This window comes from Trichomonas vaginalis, chromosome I (genome assembly GCF_026262505.1).
Source record: "Trichomonas vaginalis G3 chromosome I, whole genome shotgun sequence".
Classification (NCBI taxonomy): domain Eukaryota; phylum Parabasalia; order Trichomonadida; family Trichomonadidae; genus Trichomonas; species Trichomonas vaginalis.
Genome location: NC_067203.1, coordinates 24,440,316 through 24,460,727, shown reverse-complemented (window position 1 = coordinate 24,460,727; position 20,412 = coordinate 24,440,316). Strand labels below are relative to the sequence as shown.

General features: G+C 31.7%; 4 protein-coding genes and 5 pseudogenes across 9 annotated transcripts, besides 2 other annotated features; 6 read left to right on the top strand and 3 right to left on the bottom strand.

The window, feature by feature from the left end:
* Window positions 1-2,718: 2,718 nt before the first annotated feature.
* Window positions 2,719-2,871, bottom strand: TVAGG3_1043490 (annotated as a pseudogene). The gene has a single exon. A coding segment is annotated over exon 1 (153 nt).
* Window positions 2,872-3,178: 307 nt separating this feature from the next.
* Window positions 3,179-5,436: a mobile genetic element.
* A 2,064-nt stretch (window positions 5,437-7,500) lies between these two features.
* Window positions 7,501-8,318, bottom strand: TVAGG3_1043470 (annotated as a pseudogene). Its single transcript has one exon. A coding segment is annotated over exon 1 (818 nt).
* Window positions 8,319-10,922: 2,604 nt separating this feature from the next.
* On the top strand, window positions 10,923-11,757 carry TVAGG3_1043460 (RNA polymerase II transcription regulator recruiting protein; the record flags this gene model as incomplete). The annotated part of the gene is made up of 1 exon (XM_001300324.1): window positions 11,114-11,506. The coding sequence occupies one exon, from the start codon at window positions 11,114-11,116 to the stop codon at window positions 11,504-11,506; it is 393 nt and encodes a 130-aa protein (XP_001300325.1).
* Window positions 11,758-11,848: 91 nt separating this feature from the next.
* Window positions 11,849-12,617, bottom strand: TVAGG3_1043450 (methyltransferase protein; the record flags this gene model as incomplete). The annotated part of the gene is made up of 1 exon (XM_001300325.1): window positions 11,887-12,597. The coding sequence occupies one exon, from the start codon at window positions 12,595-12,597 to the stop codon at window positions 11,887-11,889; it is 711 nt and encodes a 236-aa protein (XP_001300326.1).
* A 1,027-nt stretch (window positions 12,618-13,644) lies between these two features.
* Window positions 13,645-14,402, top strand: TVAGG3_1043440 (annotated as a pseudogene). Its single transcript has one exon. A coding segment is annotated over exon 1 (758 nt).
* An 832-nt stretch (window positions 14,403-15,234) lies between these two features.
* Window positions 15,235-20,412: part of a mobile genetic element that runs on past the window's edge.
* Window positions 16,876-17,541, top strand: TVAGG3_1043430 (uncharacterized protein; the record flags this gene model as incomplete). The annotated part of the gene is made up of 1 exon (XM_051255602.1): window positions 16,876-17,541. The coding sequence occupies one exon, from the start codon at window positions 16,876-16,878 to the stop codon at window positions 17,539-17,541; it is 666 nt and encodes a 221-aa protein (XP_051081176.1).
* On the top strand, window positions 17,832-18,473 carry TVAGG3_1043420 (Prim-pol domain family; the record flags this gene model as incomplete). Its single annotated transcript, XM_051255601.1, has 1 exon — window positions 17,832-18,473. One exon carries the CDS (start codon window positions 17,832-17,834, stop codon window positions 18,471-18,473), a length of 642 nt encoding a protein of 213 aa, XP_051081175.1.
* On the top strand, window positions 18,713-19,678 carry TVAGG3_1043410 (annotated as a pseudogene). Its single transcript has one exon. A coding segment is annotated over exon 1 (966 nt).
* On the top strand, window positions 19,689-20,140 carry TVAGG3_1043400 (annotated as a pseudogene). The gene has a single exon. A coding segment is annotated over exon 1 (452 nt).

Genomic DNA, 20,412 nt, shown 5'->3' with positions numbered 1-20,412 from the left:
TTTGGAAGTTGTATCCATGGGCGCTTTGCAAAGACCTTAGAAGAGCTTCTTCTTCATCCTTTATGTCGTCTACAGGAGTTTTTTCTGGTATTTGAATTGGAATTCCGGTTTCAATTTCGATTTTCAGCGCACCTCTTCCAGACAACAGAAGCTGAGGGACTTGTTGGCTTTGTCCTTGCGCAAGTACTGCTTAACAACTTCATTTATCTCTATAGGTAATTGCCTCATCTAATGGCTCGATGTTGTCCATTGCACTGCTTCAGAACAATACTTGTACTTTTTCAGAACAATACTTGTACTGTTTCAGAACAATACTTGTACTTTCAGAGACAATACTTGCACTGCTTCAGAACAATATTGTACTTTTTCAGAACAAGACTGTACTTTTTCAGAACAATACTTCAGAGAGATCAATTCCACGAATTATACAATTCTCAGAGCACTGTTCCACTTCTCGGGTCAGCCGTTACATCACCTCAGAAGGCGACATCCAACCAGTTCAGTAAACATCTCATTTTAACTCACTTTTTATGTTTTTTGTGAAAGTGTCAAAAATAATTGTTTTTCAGAGTTTTCTACGATGTTAGAAAAATGTTATTTTTAATATCTTCACATTCAATACTTTTTCAGACTTCTCCGTAGTTGTATATGAAAGACAATTCGAGATAAAAGTCATAGTACAATGGTATTATATGCTGCACACCGTTTGTTGTGAACAAACTTGAAAGTCAGAGAAGAGTTACTAGTGGTTCGTAGAATTAGAAGCAAAGTCATAAAAGTCCTTACCAATACATAGAAAACTATTGTTGCTTGAACTGAAACTTGCATGACACATAACATTTTGAGGTCAAACACGTTTCTATAAACTGTCAAATGCTGGTGGAAGTATAAATTTAAATGGACCATCTGGTGGTAATGGTTCGTTCTGGTTTAGTAACCGAAGAAATTGTGCCAAGAACGTTTGTCTACTTCCCAAAATAAAAACTGTGTATCTCTTGAGGGTTAATTTCAATCCTTTGAAATAAAAGTGGAGTTCATCTTGTCATATTCTAGTTTCAGATAGTATGTTCCATTTAGTAAAGAGTCGTATTTTTCTTGAAATTCCAATAATATTTTGTTCATTTGAGTTTGAAAGTCATTTAGAGTTTCTCAAAGACTTTCGTCTGAACGAACTGTAAAGATTCTCATTTCGTCAAATTTGTCTATTAGAGACCATCAGAACCTTTATACTGCCATGAAAATATACTGCGAACATTAAATGCGTTAGTTCTTTTGAAAACAAAACTCTTCTAAATCCTATTGCTTTGCATCTGAAGGACTTTTGAAGCCAACGAATGGATAGTCAAACCTGTAATGTTCGGGATGAAATTTCCTTCATCTGATATGTCCTACCAGCATTTGTAAAGATATAGTCTAACGGTTTTGTATCTGCTACTTTTTGTCTTTGTTTTTCAACTCTGAAGCCATTTAATATAGTTAAAAATATATTGTTTAAATAATATGCCATATAGCTTCTTGAATTGTTGAGAAATATATGAACGTGTTTTCCATCTGTATCTCTAGTGTTTAACATAAGCACAGCCTGCCTTAGTAAACATACTTGTAATTTTCTATAGTTTACGCCGGTATAAAGGTAAAAGAGTCCTGTTCTTCGCTATAGTAGTAAACTCAAACGTTGCTTACCATAGTCTGTAATTTCATTGCTTCATCTTCTAGTTCGTCGACAATTCGAATAACAATACTCTAAATTTGCCTATGTTCTTACTGTTTTCAGAACAAGTGACCCAACGTAAGTTTTCAAGTCTATTGTCGTTTCTTATATGGTTTTATGTGGTCTACAAAAGAAGATTGTTAGGGTTTGGTATAAAATGAGTTGCAATGACAACATGTTTAAAATAGTGTTTTCCACCAATCCTCATCCTAGCATATCCGTCATTTTGCTCCCATTCGCTTAAAAACTCTTTTTGTCTTTTTGTTTCTGACTTCAAAAGGCTCAGAACAGTGATTTCATATTCTCATCTAACAAACAAGTTTCCCAACGGTCTCTTCTTCAACAAACTCAACGTACATTTCAAATAAAATAAAAAAATATATTTTTTAAAAAATATACTGTTTTTACTTTACTTAACATAACCTCCTGCTACCATAAGTCTTTGACGCCAAACCCATACCAGCTAATGAAGGTTGACTTGGTTAGTTTGGAAACTAAACTTTGGTTTTGGTTTATCTTCAGTTTTTGGCTCACTTTCTTCTATCGGTTTTCGTCACTTTTCGGTTCCTCTGACTTTACCTCACTTGCAGGTATGGTTGTGTCGTCAACATCTTCGTAAATATCATATGCCATTTGTTTTTGTTTTCCTTTCAACTTTTGTGTTTGTTGTAAAGTTTAGAATATTTTTGACTCTAAGTCAATGAGATGTTCTATAATGAACTGTTCGTCAGTGAAGTAAACTTTTCCATCGTTGTCTCGAAAGCTCTTCAGACTTCAATATTTTATTTGTGAGAGTCTGTTTCTTTTTGAGATACTAGCCGGTTCCATTTCTATGAAAAGTGACTTTGTAGTTAGGGTTTGTATTTCAGACCTGGCACTTTCTATTATTGAATTTTTCTCTTCATCTGTAAGTTCTTTGACAGGTTTTGACAATGGTTCTGAACTTTTTGTTTGTGGTGTCAAATCTACCGTTTCAACTTCTTCGGTCATTTCATCTCAGTAAAATTTTAGTTTGGTTTGTTTCAACTGGTTGTTTAGGTTTTTTAGTCGGTCTAAACTTCTTGAGGTATAGGAAGAACTTGACAAACACGTGGTTGTGTAACTGCTGGAAGCCGACAAATCCATCTTGAGCCCATTTGTCTCAATGCTGTATTGTTCATTTTCATCTCAGTAAAAATTTACATTCCCACGTTTGAGGCGGTTGCGGTTGTTTGTTGTTTACCCACTGTTGTGCATGGTTTATCCTCTGTTAAAGAATCTTTCACCTTGGTCCATGTAGTGCCTGCTTGGTTATAGTAGTCATTTGCTTTGTTATAGTAGTTTCCTGCTTGTCTGGAAACATTGTCCATCCATCCTTGAACTTTTCCTCTTGTTTCAGGATTTGGAATAAGATTTGCTGTAGATTTGCTGCATCTCGTGCTACATCCCAACCTTTCTGACAGTTTGTATAATAGGTTGTGCTTTCTCTTTAAGTATACCTAATGTACTCAAAATCTTCCTTCCAACTCCAAATACACCTCTGGCTATTGTTCCCACTGCGGGCAAAAATCTGGATGCAACTCCTGCTAATGCGCCAAATAAACCCATTTCTTATAGGGTAAAAAATGACGAATCCAAACAAGGACCCCTATGTTTCTAAGGCAACAAAGAAAGCACTCATGATAAAATCTTTAGTTCAACACCAAATGCTTGGTTTATGGATATCTTGGAAAACATTCGAGGTATAGAGAGATGGATGACCACCATACTGGCTAATATTTGTCGGTCAAAACACAAGATACTGTGAAGCCATACCATTACAGTCCAAAAATATTTTAGATATCTTAGCAGCTTTGACAATATTCGTGACAAATACCATCCAACAAAACTGACATCTGACTGTGAAAGTTCTTTCAAATCAGACGATATTAAAAACTATCTGCGTTCAAAAAATGTAAACCAATATTTCATTGTCGACCAAAACCATTCTGCTCTTGGTGTCATTGACAGTTGTATAAAAATCTTAAGAGACTTAAACCAACCACAAGGTGGTGAGGTAGATGAAATGTCATATGACGACAAATATAGGACACTTCTCCATGGCAAAGATGAGACAAGTTTTAAAATATTTACAATAGCCGTAAACAAAAAGGTTTGGGAAACCACTCCCGGAAGAAATGAAAAACAACCCCGACTTAGAGAAAGACTATATATTTAATAATTTAGTCAAAAGAGACAAACAAGAAAGAATGCCGGGCTTCAAACTTAAGAAAGGTGACAAAGTAAAAATAGAAATACCTAAACGCGACCCATATGAAAATACTATGACTATGACAACAATGGGAACCCGACAGGTATCACATTCGTGTTCGTAAAAATAGAAGAAAGTATACAAGAGAATATTATGAAGTTTTAGGCAAACATGGCCAAAATGTACAGACTGCAAGCAGAAGATAAAACTACTATTGTCAGACCTCGTTTCAAACTTGTCAAAGTTCAAGGTGTATACTTTCAAAGACAGTTCCTAACAAATATAAGACAACTCCTGACGAATATGCTAAAGAAGTTTGAAAATGACGACTAAGCAATTCTATACCCATGCGTAAACTGTCATGTAAGGTGGCATATATTCTTTACTTTGTCCTGTTGTTTGCGTATATCCTGTAACGCGATGTGTATGGTTTCCATCTCCCTGAGTGTTACCCCAGAAACAATTTATAGCAAACTGAACGTCGTCTTTAACATCATATCCTTTACCTTTTTTCATTGCTGACCAATCCCAAAATCTATGCTTATGCCAGCCTGCTTCAGATGTACTTAAATCTATGTAGTGACTGTGTGCAGGTAAATTTTCACCTGAAATCGTTTTACTTCCACCTGTTTCCTTTGAAGAGTTTTGCACAATACAAAAACCTGTCGACTTATTTGTTCCCATGCACCACACCCAAACATTACTTGAGGACCTCTTGCTTCCATAGATGTATAAATAGAACCTACTGGGTTCATTAAATCAAACATATGAGACATTACAGGATTGTCTCTTTTGAACTTAAAATATAGTGCAACTATTTCAGGTTTCTTCTGGTTTAAGTCAGAATATTTTTTATAATATAATCTTATGTTTTCGGGGTGGGTAAAATCTTGACTATAATATTTATTTCTGTCATCTTCATAATAGTATACTATTTCGTTTTTTCTATTGCATTATATCTTTTATATCTATAATATTCTAAATATAATGTTTGCTTTTTTGGGTCTACACGTGCGTCAACACCATAGTCATAATAATATGGTACTGGAGATGGGTCAGGCAATGTCATATCTGCCATTTCATAAACTCTTAAATATTTCTTTTGTTCGTCTCCATATAAGTTTAAGTAGCAGTTGTTGTCTAATGGAACTTTAACTTGTGTACCATCATTCTTTTTATAGCTTACATACATTTCATTGTTATTTTTCGGAATGAGTTTATACCGTATACCATTTTTTAAGGAGTGTACAAACTCCCATCTAAAATATTTGTTTTCTTCATTGACAGAAAAGTCACCAACAATAGTTTCAATATTTTTTGTTCCAACTAAACTTTGGTATATTTCATTGACATATGTTTTATCTGCCTTCTTTTCAAGGCTAACGTTTAAGTCTGTTATTTCAGAGGATGTATGTGTATGTCCAACGGCACTTTTCCTGTTTAAGGTTTCTTGTAAGTTTGTAATATTTGCAATGGTATGTGTATGAGTCTTTTTAGAATATTCGTTTTCAGCTCTTGTCACTTCACTTGACATTTTATTGTCAACATATGTTTTGTCTGCTAGTTCAGGATGAGTATGTTCTTTTGTTGCATATGTTGCATCTGCTCTGTCATGTTCTTCTTGAACTTTTTCAATGACATATTCTTTGTCAGCTTTGTTGTCAACATCTGCTTTCAAAAGAAGTTCATTTATAGGTTTCTCGTTTAAAGTTCCTTTTGTTGGATTTATACAGACAGTATGGTTCTTATTGTCTTGAAACAGAAACTCATCTGTCATTGGGTTTAATGTCAGTTTTAAGTTTCCTTCTTTCAATGACTCAGATATCTTAGAATAGTTTGAAAAGTTTGTTGTGTTCTTATTTAGAGCTTGCATAATGAGTTGTCGGTTGTGTTTTATTTCTCTCATAGACGCTGTTTCATTTGACATTTTTATTCTAGATAAAATATGCTTTCAATAGAAAAAGAAATTCTAGAGTTGCTACAACTAAACCATTAGATGAACTTTTTTACTAATGTCGGTCAAAAGTTTGAGACAGAGACCGTAAAGCATGAAGGCTATCGTTTTACTACCCATTAAGATGGCTAAGAGACCCATCTGTCACAAAAGCTATTGGCTTTCGTAGAATGAAGTTTGTGTCTGTAGAAGATAAAAGTTTTCCATTTATTGTAAGGTTTCATATAGATTATATATCTGAAGGGAAACGAAAAATGTGGGAAGAAATTGAGCTAATACAAGTTGACCTTTCATCTTCTCTACAGACTGCGTTAAAAAATATAGAAGATAAAATAAATTCATGTTATGCAAAATATGCTGATGAATATGCAAATACCGAGGCACACTTTATGTGAGAATTGTATATGACAAACAAAATTCACAAGTGTCATTTCAAATCTACGAAGACAATCCAAAGAAAGACGAACAAATATATACAGAATTCACTGCAATGTCATGGTATTATTTGCAAAGAATGTTAAATCAGAAAGTCGAACTTCCTTTAGCAAATATTTACAGTCGATATGCAAGAGATGAACCATATTTATTTAAAGATGTTTTCGACCCAGCTGCTATTATTGTTCATGCTTCATTTTCTGGCGCCCAAAACTCTTTCTTATGTTGGCAAATGACTTTTACGAAAAACCTACAAAGTTATACGAACCACCAAGTGGAAGTATTTCAGACTTTCAAGTATGGTTTACTACAGATGGAAGAAAAAGAATAATTCCATTATACCATGCGTTTTACTTAGAACTTAGTTTCATATACAACTACTATCGAACGGTAAAAATATAATTTTAATACGGTTGAGGTGTTGGATTTTGGTTGCCAACTAGACTGTGGTGCAGGTTCAGGCTGTTGTATAACAGGAGCTTGTTCTTCTGGTTCAGGGTCTTTAGGTATAATACCAACGAACTGACCTACCCTTTTACCAATATTTTTGACTCCGTTCCAAATTCCTCTTCCTACGGTTTTTATTCCATTCCATATACCTCTTCCAACTTTCTGAAGAAGTTTTCCAATACTACTGGAAGAAACCATTTTACTATATGTAAAATCTAATGTCCGCCTAGTCTCTTACGTTTCCTGTTTGAGTTCCATAGCATTCTTTAACTGGAGCTCATACGATTCTGTTTCTCCTCTGGTAGAAAACATATTCTGGGTCAACTCCTGTGTTTCGCGTCATCTGCATAAAGTTGTTTAGTATCCCACTTCAGGGTTTGTATAAAATCTTTCCATCTCATATTTGCATACCATGGTGGCAAACCTAACGCAGCGTCATTTGACATGGCAGTTTGCATTTGTACATCTGTTGGCACTTGACCATAGTTTGCCATTTGCAGTTTGTATTCTAACTTCATTTGGAATATTCTCTGGGTTGGTTGTCCAGGTTGCTGTGCATTCGCTAAGTTCTGTGCGTCCATTTAATATTAGATAAAAATATCTCTTACGAGTACATATACTGAACATTTGCAGGCATTGGTTCATCTTCATATTCTCTGTACTTTTCTGCCACGTCAAATAAATAAATGACACAATGGAAAAAACCTAAAACAAGTAGTCCTATTTCAAACCACATTTACTTACTAATAAAATTTCTTTGTTATGACACTTTTTCCGGTTTATAGGACCTCTCTCATATTCTATCTTGTCATATATAAACTCATAGTCATGTATGTCCTCTAACCATCTCATGACACTTTCCAAACCACTTTTATCGGATGTAAAGTAAAAGCATGGACAGTTATGTAAAACGTCTAAAGTTTCTAAAGAGTCTCTCAAAGTCCAGTCTGCTTGGTATTGAAAATCGTATGTGTTAAAGAACGGCGGGTCTACTATAAGAAAAACATTTTCCTTGTTTTTATATTTTTCATACAACTCTGTCCAACGACATCTCACAAACTCTATACCCTCAGTATATTTTTCTATGTCCTCTTTGAAAACCTTTGTATAGTTAAGATATAAAACGTTTGACATAAGTGTTTCAATGTCATGAACTCTTATAGAACCACTATATAATAGTCTAGAAGATATACTATCCCAGTCAATATACTCTGCTTTTTTCAAAACCTCTCTTACAATATTTTTCTTATCTAATGGTATACGTTCCATCTTGCCTATAGGTATCTTTTCTTTTAACTCTTTCAATATTTTGTTAGTGTCTGGTATATGTTTGAGACGGTCCATATAGTTGTCGAAGTCATTGCATATAATCTTTGAGTCAGGAAATACAGTATGGCACAAATGAGATATATAGAAACTTCCACCGAACAAATCTACAAATGTTAGACCATTCGGTAGTTTCTTAAGTTCTCTCAATAGAATATCTTTACATCTACTCTTATTTCCAAAGAAGGTAACGGTGGTTTTGTAAAATTCATTTTATATACAATAAAAATGTTTTTTCCCTGAAAAGTGACAGAAAAGTGACAAAACATGAAAACATATATATTTGTGAAAAAGCTCCTGGAAGACCCGTATATAAGAACTTCAGATGGAACACATACTTTTTCAGTAAGGACATATGAGGTGAGATGTCACCTGTTTTCTCACCTCATTTCTCACCCGTTGAATTTTCATGAATTTCTTCGTAAAGACTTTGTTAAGACTTCTTCGTAAAGACTTTGTTGAGATTTCTTCGTAAAGACTTTGTTGAGATTTCTTCGTAAATGACCCAAAAATATATTTTAGGTGAAGAGGTGAGATTTCACCTCTTTTTTCACCTCATTTCTCACCTCTTGAATTTTCATGAATTTCTTCGTAAAGACTTTGTTAAGACTTCTTCATCTAATTTCTCATGAACTTTCTTGTCTATGTTTTGTTGAGATTTCTTCGTAAAGACTTTGTTGAGATTTCTTCGTAAAGACTTTGTCAAGATTTCATCGTAAAGACTTTGTTGAGATTTCTTCGTAAATGACCCTAGTAGTATATTTTTGGTGTAAATTTCATGAAAATTCAAGAGGGTGAGAAGAAGTCTTAACAAAGTCTTTACGAAGAAGTCTTAACAAAGTCTTTACGAAGAAGTCTTGACAAAACATTTACGAAGAAGTCTTAACAAAGTCTTTACGATGAAATCTTGACAAAGTCTTTACGATGAAATCTTGACAAAGTCTTTACGATGAAATTCATGAAAATTCAAGAGGTGAAAAATGAGGTGAAAAAACAGGTGAAATCTCACCTCTTCACCTAAAATATATTTTTATTGAATTCTGTATAATATTCTGAGTAAAATGACAGATGTTTATATGACACTTTCTCCGGTTTATAGGACCTCTCTCATATACTAAACATCTTCAGGGCTAGAAGGCACGAAGTGCCTGGAAGCCCCACTACCTTTTTTTTTTTTTTTTTTTTTTTTATTATCCCCATGAATGCTATGAGTATATTTTATATATCAATCTTAAGTTTTAAATATACAGATTTTCCAATGGGTTCCAAATCTGAGATATAAAATTTTAAAATCAATAATACAAATTAATTAAAATCATCGTGTGTTATTTTTTTATTGCAAAAAAATAGCGCTGTTGTAGGATAAATTCAATGAAATATTTACTAAATTATCTCGGACTTTTCAGAGAATTGAGTGGAGCGAAGCGGAACTCAATTCTCTGAAATAGTCCGAGATAATTTCTAGTCTTAATTTCCTTCAAAAAATAGTCAAAATTGTTTGGACTTGTGAGTTCAAAACTTTACAAAAAAATTTGAATAGTGACAATGAAATTTTTATGATCAATACAATTTTTAAATAATTTACACTTTTTTCTGAAGTTAAAAATAATGCTGTAAATGTATAATAAAACATTATTTTAAAATAAAAAATTCTAATATTTACAAAACAAAATTTTTAATGGCTTGAACCAACTCAGAATTCATGCTATCATGTACCAATTTTGGGACCAATTTTTCCGTGGTCCTTTTAGATTCCGTTAGGAAGACCAGATTGTCTTGTCCGTTCTAACTACATGCTTCATTTATGCAAATTCAATTTCAGATTATCTTTTGAAAACTAACAATTTCTTTTTCCACGTCATGATTGAGGTCACCACAACCTTCCCTTACGCGCTTTCTTCCTTTTTAGAAAGTTTATGAAGTTTACATATTGTCACTTTTTTAACCCTCACCAAAAATCTTATAATCTTGTTTATTATCTTATTATGCACCACTGTGCTGATCTAAAAATTTTATTTCACTATTCAAATTTTTTTCGTAAAGTTTTGAAACACTCAAAAGTCCGAGAAAACAATTTTGACTTTTTTGAATGGAATTAAGACTTCACAATTAAATTTATCGTAAAATCATTACTTAGGATAGCCAAATATTTATAGTTAATAATTAAAAATATTATATATCGGAATTATGTTTTCAATTTTCCGAGATTTTTATGAGTATGTGTATAGGAACTGAATACATTAAAAATAATCAAAACGAAAAATAGTGTTTTGTTCTATTGATAGAAATAATTCAATGTCAGAATCAGAAATAATTTATGGGATTGTGAACATATCAAAAATTTGATAGCCGATTTTAAAATCTATATTAACTATACTTTCTATTGTATATGCAAAAACCATATTTTGCTGCAATTTAATTATTTCTAAAGGTTGTAAAAAATTGAATTCATTAGACCCATATGACACACCATGTTTTGAGGGACGGTATATTTTTCTTTGGCTATTTATGCTCAATGTGAATCAACTAGATAGAAAAACAAGATAATTTCTTTTAATTTGAATCATTTATCAATTTTTACTGAAATTATCAAATTATGCCTAAATACTATTCTATTAACCATTTCATGTAGAGAATATTGAATCTAATGCATTTAAAATTTGAATACCCGCTTAAATCTTTTGCAAGAAATTTTCGGTTGTTTTGTGAGAAAAATTTCAGAATATGCTTTCAATTTAATTTCAATTATATAAAATATTATTTCAAAACCTATGTTTTCTTGACGAACATAGCGAATAATTGAGTTCAGAAAATCTTCTGAATTGAAATTTTTTCTAATTTTTTAATTGTTTGATTCTAAGCTTCCCTGATCATATCCTTTTCATATAACCCTTTCGAGAAACACAGAGATCAAAGAATTATCTTCTCAAAGGCAGAAGACGAGCGATTAAAGAAACTAGTCGAGAAATCAGGTAAAAAACCAAACTGGAAGTCAATAGCTCTTGCAATGAAAACTAGATCTCCAAGACAGTGCAGAGAGCGATATAGGAACTATCTGAACCCAAATATTGAGCATTCTGAGTGGACAAAAGAAGAAGATCAAAAAATTCTTTATCATTACTCTCAATTTGGTAATCAATGGAAGAAGATTTCTGAATTTCTACCAGGAAGAACTGGGAATTCAATCAGGAATAGGTACCATTCTCTTGTTAGACAACATCAAAGAATTGAGCAGTACAAGATGAAGTCAATCCCTCAACCACAGCCTCAAACACAATCATACCAATCTAATGAATTACCCCCAGAACAAAATATTCAACTACCTCAATTTATGCAACAACTTTTTATTCCTATGGATAATATTTTCTTTGATCAGTCATCAAATACAATTGTTGAGTGATTAATGAACTTATAGAAATCCATTGAAGCTGTCATATTATGTAATTTGTTTTGTTGATTGGAGTCATTTTTTATGTCGCAAGTGGTTCTCAATAATCATCATGTAAATGTATTTAGATTTATCACTTGCGACATATTCTCATCAAGAAGATTGCATTTATTTCTGAAAATTTAATTTCAAAATTTATGCCATACATAACTCCAATTATTTACCATGAATAAAGAATAAAAAATTATTTATCCACTTTGTGCTCTAAAAAATCATATCTTTACAATTCTAAATTAGTTTGATATAATTTTTTAAATTTTATAGCATTTATTGCAAAACAAACGAATCTACAGAGCCACATTAAGCAGATTTCCATATTTCTTCAATCAAAATTATAATGTTTTCTTTCTTCTAAATATTAAAACAGATCCTTCTATCATTTCCATCCTGTAGTTCATAATATCATCCCACTTTATCTCTTTCTCTAATTCAAATCCAGTTTCGTCCATTCTCTTCATAAAATACCTTGTAACACGATTATATCTAAAAATATGGCCGACAATGAAGCGACCATCTTGAGATAGTAAGCTATTAATTGTGACAACTAATGGATCAACACAGGCTTCATCATAAACAATCTCAGAACCCATTACGATATCAAAGATTCCATTTTGAGCTTTAAAAGCATCAGCAGCTTCTACGCCCCAATGAAGGTATTTGCATTTTATGTTTTTGCAACCAGATAATTCTGCGTTTGATTTCATGAGATCAACAACAAGTTTGTTGCCATCTGTAGCAATAGCAAGCTTAGGAGCTCCGAATTTAGTTAAGAATAGAGTACAAATAGCAATTCCGGAACCAAGTTCGATACAAGATTTGCCTTTAAACCAATCAAGGTTACCATCGATGTAAGTTAAAAAGAGTTTGCAACCTGGCCAAATAATTTGCCCTGTTAAATCTGGATCAGTGTTTGATGAAATTAATGCATTGAAGTCAATTGAGCGACCAGACGGCATTTCTATATGCTGAAGCTTGTATTCAGTATTTGTAAACAAGTCTTCCATAAAATTGTCATTAATCGGTCCGCTTTCTTCTTCACTCATCAAAAAATGGTCACTTTTACTCTCCAACCATTGTGATTTTTTGAGAGAAAGTTCTCCATATCTACTTCAACTAAGAGTGATATTAAATAAATCTACAATCACTCTATCAGAAGCATAAGTATTGACTGTAATTGCTATGATCCAAAGTAAGTAGTATATGTGGAGGGTTATGTGACTTTTTTTGTAAACGTAAGAATTCATACAATATTGAACGATTTTGTATCATTTTTTTTAACATATGAAGTAAAAAATGTATGATTCTTACGGTTTTTATTCTTACGTTTTTGAATAAATCAAGATTTAAAAATTTTCAGAATCGTAAGAAATTTACACTCAGCCCATACATAACGAAATATATTTCATCACTTATAAAAGAAGTTATATATAGATAATGTCAGCTATTCCACGATTAATTAAACATTGTTTAAATCCTGAATGGAATCAACGGAGTCATAATGAAAAACCACATAAACGGGTAAAAAAATTAGAAACTAATGATTATTTGAATTTATGAAATCAATAATTTGATTCATTCTTTCTTCAATCTCTTCTATTCTTTTTGTTAAATCATCTATTTTCATTAATGAGGTGATTCTTGATTGAGGAATAGATTTCAAACTAACCACTCCTTTTATTTTTGAAATTTTGAATCCATCAACTTTAAACATTTTATTCAATTTACATGTTGTCAATTCTTCAAATAATTTTTTTTTCTTACGTTTTTGAATAAATCAAACAATCTACCAGTTGACCAGAAACAGAGAAAATTAACTCAGTTAGCATCAACACACAACCAATATCAACCATTTTCTTCTTATTATCTTTGGTATCTAATAGACAGATTTCATTTTATCATTGATGACATTCAATCAATTTTAACATTTACTAAAAACACTTGTTTTAATGAATTTGCGAACAAATTTATGAACGAAAGAAAAGGCTGAATTAGAAGGAAATAAAGGAAAAAGTTTATTTTGCAAGATTTCGCTTAATGGATCATATGGTTACGATGCAATGAATACACAAAATTACGCAAAGACTAAAATAATGAATGCACAGAAGTCACGCGTTGCATGTATGTCAAATAAGTTTAAAAACATAGAGAAATAGGTGAAGATACATATCAAGTGATGCTTAAAGATAGATTTTATAGATGTGATACATGTTTACAAGAGGCATTCTTCACTTTAGATAATGCTAAATACTGGTATTTGGTTTTCATTTATGATTTTATGTATAAATGCATGAATGTTAATCGTTTTCATTTCATTGAAGGTGATACTGATTCATCTTATTGGGCAATCGCTGGCGATCCAAGTCTTCCTAACACTCAAGCATTTCAAGCAATTGTTACCGATAAACAATTTTATGATAAAAACATTTTCAAATTCGCACCATTTGATTTCTTCTGTTTTGATGAGAAATTTAAACCTAAATTAAAGAATAAAGCTGAAGAAAAAGCACATGAGAAGAAGTTATTGGGTTTAGCAATTGAGAAACAAGGTGATAACATGGTTGCTTTATGTCCTAAGTGTTATACATCATTCAATGGTTCAATTGATGGAGGTGATTTTAAAAAGATTGCACAAAAAATGAAAGGTGTTAGTTTACGACAAAATAAACAATTAACACCTAAAAATTATTTGGATATAATAAATGATAAATTGATATTTGATGGTCAGAATATTAATTTACAACTTAAAAATGGGTTAATGACTCGCTTAACAATTGGTAAGACTGCATTAACAGGAGCACACACTAAGGCTGTATGTTGTGAAAATGGATGTTGTATGCCATTTATTTAATGAAATGCCACAGAAGAGACAAAGAGGTGGGCACCCTTAAAACATTGATTTTATTTTTATATAAATGAATAACACAGATTTAAAAATTTTAATTGATGATTTAGTATTTAATCAAAATTTTCTTAGTTATTATGAATTAAAATCATATCTCCAAAAATATGATAATAATATAACGGGTGATGATATGGAATATTATTATCCATATTATAAAAATGAAATTTTGAAATATCATGATAAAATAATTTCTAAAATTAAAGACAAAATTAAAAATAATGAATATATAAAGGGAAAAACTAAATCACAACTTAAACAATTGAAAGATTTCAAAAATAAAGTATTAACAGAAGAAGATATTGATGAATTATATAAATTATATAATCCTGAGCCACAAAAGCTAAAGGAACAAAACACCCAGGTCCTTCAGACCATAAATGAAGCACAAGCTTTAATTTATGATTCATTAGTTAAACCATATTCAGCCCGACTTTTAAATGAAGATCAACTTTTGGAATTCATCCTTCAACATAAACTCGAAGCGGGAAAGTATATCAAACCTTTATATACAGCATATTTAAAACAAATGAATAAAATACATCCAGAATTAATGAAGGGAGGATTGAATTCCAAAATCAAAGCAGATAAAATTAAACCACTTGCAACACCAAAACCTCCAACGACAGTACCGCCTCCTCCTTCAGTTAATCCTTCATCATTCACTTTATTATATCCATTTCAAACATTAAAGAAGCAAAAAGATTTTAAAAAGGATTTCAAGATATTAAATAAACCAATTGACCCAAAAATCCAACCGTTAAAGGAAAAATTTAGTCGCCCTTCATTTGCTCCATATCCATATTCATACGAAATCGATCATTTAGAATATTCAAAAGGAAACGTTACTTATTTATTTGCCATTAACATTAACACTAGATATTTATATTGCATTCCGGTGAAAGGGAAAACAGAACAGGAAACAAGAAGAGCTATACAATACTTACTAGATCATGAAAGAGTAGATAATATCAGGGGTGATGGTGATAAAGGATTTCAGGCAGCTATGGCTCATTATTTCCCACAAATTAATTTTTACTTTTCATCTTCTCCATATACGTTTCATAATAAAATAGTTGATGCAGTAATGAGAACTCTTAGAGATGCGTTAGGGGTTAACGGTCAGATATACTGGGATGGAAATCATGACTCCATCATACAGCAGTTAGTATATTATTACAATAATACATGGCATAGAACTATAAACATGAAACCGGTGGAAATGAAAAATGATATTTCAAAAGAATGGGAATATATATTAGAAAGCAAATGGAAAAGTTAAATGATGTTAAACGTGAACAAATTAATTCGGGGCTCATGAATTTTAAACAAGGGGATAAAGTTTTGATTCATCTCGATTATGGAAAAACTGATAAATCAATGACAAAAAGAAGACGAAGATTTGACACAATAGCTGAATTTGTTAGATATATTAACGGCAATGCATTAGTTGAAGTTGACAATAAATTAATAGAAATTCCGATTTATTTTATTACTCCATTATATTTAAATAATATTTAATTTTTTTTATTTCGTAAGAAATGAGTGACAATGAAGCAGCCAAGAGTCCAGAATTAAATCAAAAATATGCTATTACAAAAAGAAGCCACAATGCGGTGGGGTTGAAAACGATAAAGAAATAATCGAAAAATTAGAAACTTACCGTTCAATCCTTAAACTGAGTGAAGCAAAAATAAAAGAATTTAATAGAATAAATAAATTGATTGGAAGAGATGAATTTAATAAAGATGAATTTTTAAACTCAATCCAAATTTAATTTTTATTCCTCTTCGACAACATCTCTCTTTCCATCATTACTGCATAACCACATTTTCTCAATTTTAGTGGTTTGTTATTTTTAACATGTTCTTGCATCATTTTTATCATTTCCTCCCTTGTTATGATTCGTGGTAAATTTTGAGCTTGTGGGGTATTCATTTATGATAAAAATAAAAATTTGTTATCAGTTATTTTATCGTTAATGGTTTTTAGGTTATTCAATAATTAATTATTTTTGAAGAACTGAAGGTGCTACCATGTTACCATGTGCTACCAGGTCATTTAACTTCTCTGAAAAAGTGTGACAACATGACATTTTGACAACAACACAGGAGGAAGGCAGTTATGAATTATTTTTGAAGAACTGAAGGTGCTACCATGTTACCATGTTGACGACATGACATTATGTCAACAACACAGGAGGAAGGCAGTTATGAATTATTTTTGAAGAACTGAAGGTGCTACCATGTTACCATGTGCTACCAGGTCATTTAACTTCTCTGAAAAAGTGTGACAACATGACATTTTGACAACAACACAGGAAATGATTTGTCATGACTTCATCGGAATGAGTGTAAATGACCCAAAAATAAAGTTAGTTTTAAAATTATTTTTATTTTTTATTTTGTATGTAAGAACAGAAATGTCAGTCGAAGCAAAAACATTCACTAACAAATCTAATGGCGAAACATTCACAAAAGGCACTTATAACGGTATTGAAGTCTTACGTAGAGACAAGGATGGTTACATTAATGCAACAAAGATGGCAAGAGAAGCAGGAAAGTTAAACCATTTAAACAGATTTCTCAATAGTGCTAAAATGCAGGAAATTCTTGAGTTTTGGTTGAAAGAATACGGTCGAGCCAAAAGTGGCTCAACCTCAAAAAAAGCATTTTATGAGCTTACTAAGGGTGTTATAAATGAATTCAAAGGTATTTACATACATCCTGACCTCGTTCATTTTGTTGCTGAATGGTGCTCTGTAAAGTATGCATTTTATGTCAAAGATATTATGGACTCCATAGACAAGAAAGTTCATGAGAAATTAGATGAAGAAGAACTTGAAGATACAGTAGAGAATGCTAAACCTTTGTTTGAAGAAGAAGTTGGAAAAATGTGCGAAAAACAATTAGAACATGAACGTGAGTTATGTTATGGTTATAGAGATTCTCCATACGAACTAGACCAATGGGAACAAGAAAATTTAAAGAGAGAATTTAGAGAATATGAACTCGCTAAGATAGCATTAGAAGCTGCAGAAAAGAAGTTAAAAGCTTGGGGTTGTTTTGTACAAAAATATTGTGAGTAAATGAACCATTTATTTTTATTGAATTCACCAAAAATAATTTTTAGGGTAGATGGTTAGATCTAACCTCATTTCTAACCTCATGACATTTTGACAACAACACAGGAGGAAGGCAGTTATGAATTATTTTTGAAGAACTGAAGGTGCTACCATGTTACCATGTGCTACCAGGTCATTTAACTTCTCTGAAAAAGTGTGACAACATGACATTTTGACAACAACACAGGAAATATGATGCAGCCCAAAAATAAAAATAATTTTAAAACTAACTTTATTTTTTTATTCCTATATAAATGACAGCAACAAACAACAACAGCAACTTTATCATTTCTGATGAACAAGTTATTGATTCATTAGTTGAGGAATTAGTTGTGGCAGAAACTAAAACCCTCAACGAAAGAATTGGTGAAAACAAGATTGATTTACATAACTACCTCAAATACGATGGAGGAAGAGGAAGGAAAACTGGTATGGCTTTATTAGTAAATAAAATATCAAATTTAACGATTATAGATGTTGATATCAATAAATCGTACAATGATGAACTTAAAGAAACAGTTAGAAAAGACATTTTATCAAAACTTTCGGATAAAGATGTTATCGTTAAAACCGCATCAGGAGGTCTTCACATTTATTGCAACACTAATTTCTTCTATGCAGTTTCGAACAGAATGATTAAATGTTATTCCTGCAATGATTATGATATTGACATAATGACTTCTATGGATGATTCAAAACGTTCTTTAGTAGTTATGGCTGATTCAAGAGTTCGCAAGAATGCAACAGAACCAATCAATACATACTCATTCATTCGTGGAAGTTATGATTCAACATTAACCAGAACAGTGAATGATATATTAAATGATTTGAATATTAAGGTAAGAGTTGAACAGAAGAATGAAGAAATAAAGAGTATAATGAAAACAAAGATGTAAACATTGACGATAAACTAGCTCAGAGCATAGTTGATGGCATCTGTGATTTTGAAGTACATAATGACGGTGGAAACATGAATTTAGAAAAAGAAATAACATTATTCACACTGTTTCAAGCAATTAATTCGTTACCTAATCATTTAATTAATGAAGCATACGATAACGTTTATAACTTCTGCAGTTTAACAGAAAATGCAAAAAGTAATTTTGAAAAAGCACGTGATAGATATGCACATTTAATGACTTCTCCATTTGTTTTAGTGAAGATTCTAAAACTATACCAAAAGGAATATTATGATGAATATGTTTTACCTTTATTACGTAAGCCAAAAATAACATTTGATATCAAACTTGATGACTCGTTTTTGATAACAGATATTAGACGCAAGGCTGAAAATCATCAGTATAAAAACAGTTCTGAAGTAATTGAGGATTTATCATGTGTAATTCGTTTTGTAGATTGTGGAAACAAATACTTCATTCAGAAAGATTACAACATACACGACAAAATGAATCAAATATCATTTGTTCTTCAGTCAAACATGAAAGAGTCACTCAAAATGATTAAATTATTTAAAGAAGAAGGTAAAACAATAACAGCATGGGATGTACTATTAAATCAATTGTCTTCATTAACCGTTAAGGGTGTTTGCTTTAAATCTGATTCCCCAGATGTTTTCTCAACGTTTCAGGGTTATAAATACAACGTTCTCGAAAAAGTAGATTACTCAAAAATTGAGATGTTTATGGATTTTATTAAAGAAGCCATTTGTGATAATAACGATGAAGTGTATAAATACCTACTCGGCTGGATTGCATCAATGATTCAACATCCAGGAATCAAGAATGAAACAGCAATTATTTTGAAAGGACTTCAGGGAACAGGTTAAAACAGATTTACAGACATTATTTCTGAACTTCTCACCGGTTATTCATGTAAAAACATTACTGAAATAAGTGAGCTAACGGGTAATTTCAATTCAGTTGTTGAAAATAAAATGTTTCTTGTACTTAATGAACTCAAGAATGTAGGTGAAGACAGACTCGCAAACTTCAACGCTTTGAAATCAATTATTACGGATAATGAGATTAGAATTAATGAAAAGAATCAACCCAGAAGAACTGCTCAGAATGTTGCAAACTTCATTTTCGTAACTAACAACGTCTACCCTGTCAAAATTGATGTTGGAGACAGAAGATACGTAGTTTTAAGGGTTAATGGTAAATTCAAGGGTCAATTTGATTACTTCAAGAATTTAATGGATTCATGCACTAAGGAATTTTATGATAATTTACTGACGTATTTTATGCAATATGACCTTTCATCATTTAATGTACGAATCATACCGATGACTGAAGCCAAACAAGATTTAATAGAATTATCATCAAATCCTTTAGATGTATGGATAAATACACATTATGATGAATTGTGTGCAGGTATGACGTGTGAAAATGCTCTATTCTGCAAACCATCAGACATGAAAGACAAAAACTTTCAAATGAGTATTAAGGATAAATGTGATAGGAAACATAGAAGAATAGACGGTAAACAAACATGGTGTTATGTTTTGAAAGAAGAAATGAAAGGATTATATAAACAAATTGAACCAAACGATAATGAGGAATCATTTACTGACGATGAAATACCTGTAAATGAAGCTTTATAAAGTATGATTTGAATTTATTTTTGCCTTCCTCCTGTGTTGTTGTCAAAATGTCATGTTGTCACACTTTTTCAGAGAAGTTAAATGACCTGGTAGCACATGGTAACATGGTAGCACCTTCAGTTCTTCAAAAATAATTCATAACTGCCTTCCTCCTGTGTTGTTGACATAATGTCATGTCGTCAACATGGTAACATGGTAGCACCTTCAGTTCTTCAAAAATAATTCATAACTGCCTTCCTCCTGTGTTGTTGTCAAAATGTCATGTTGTCACA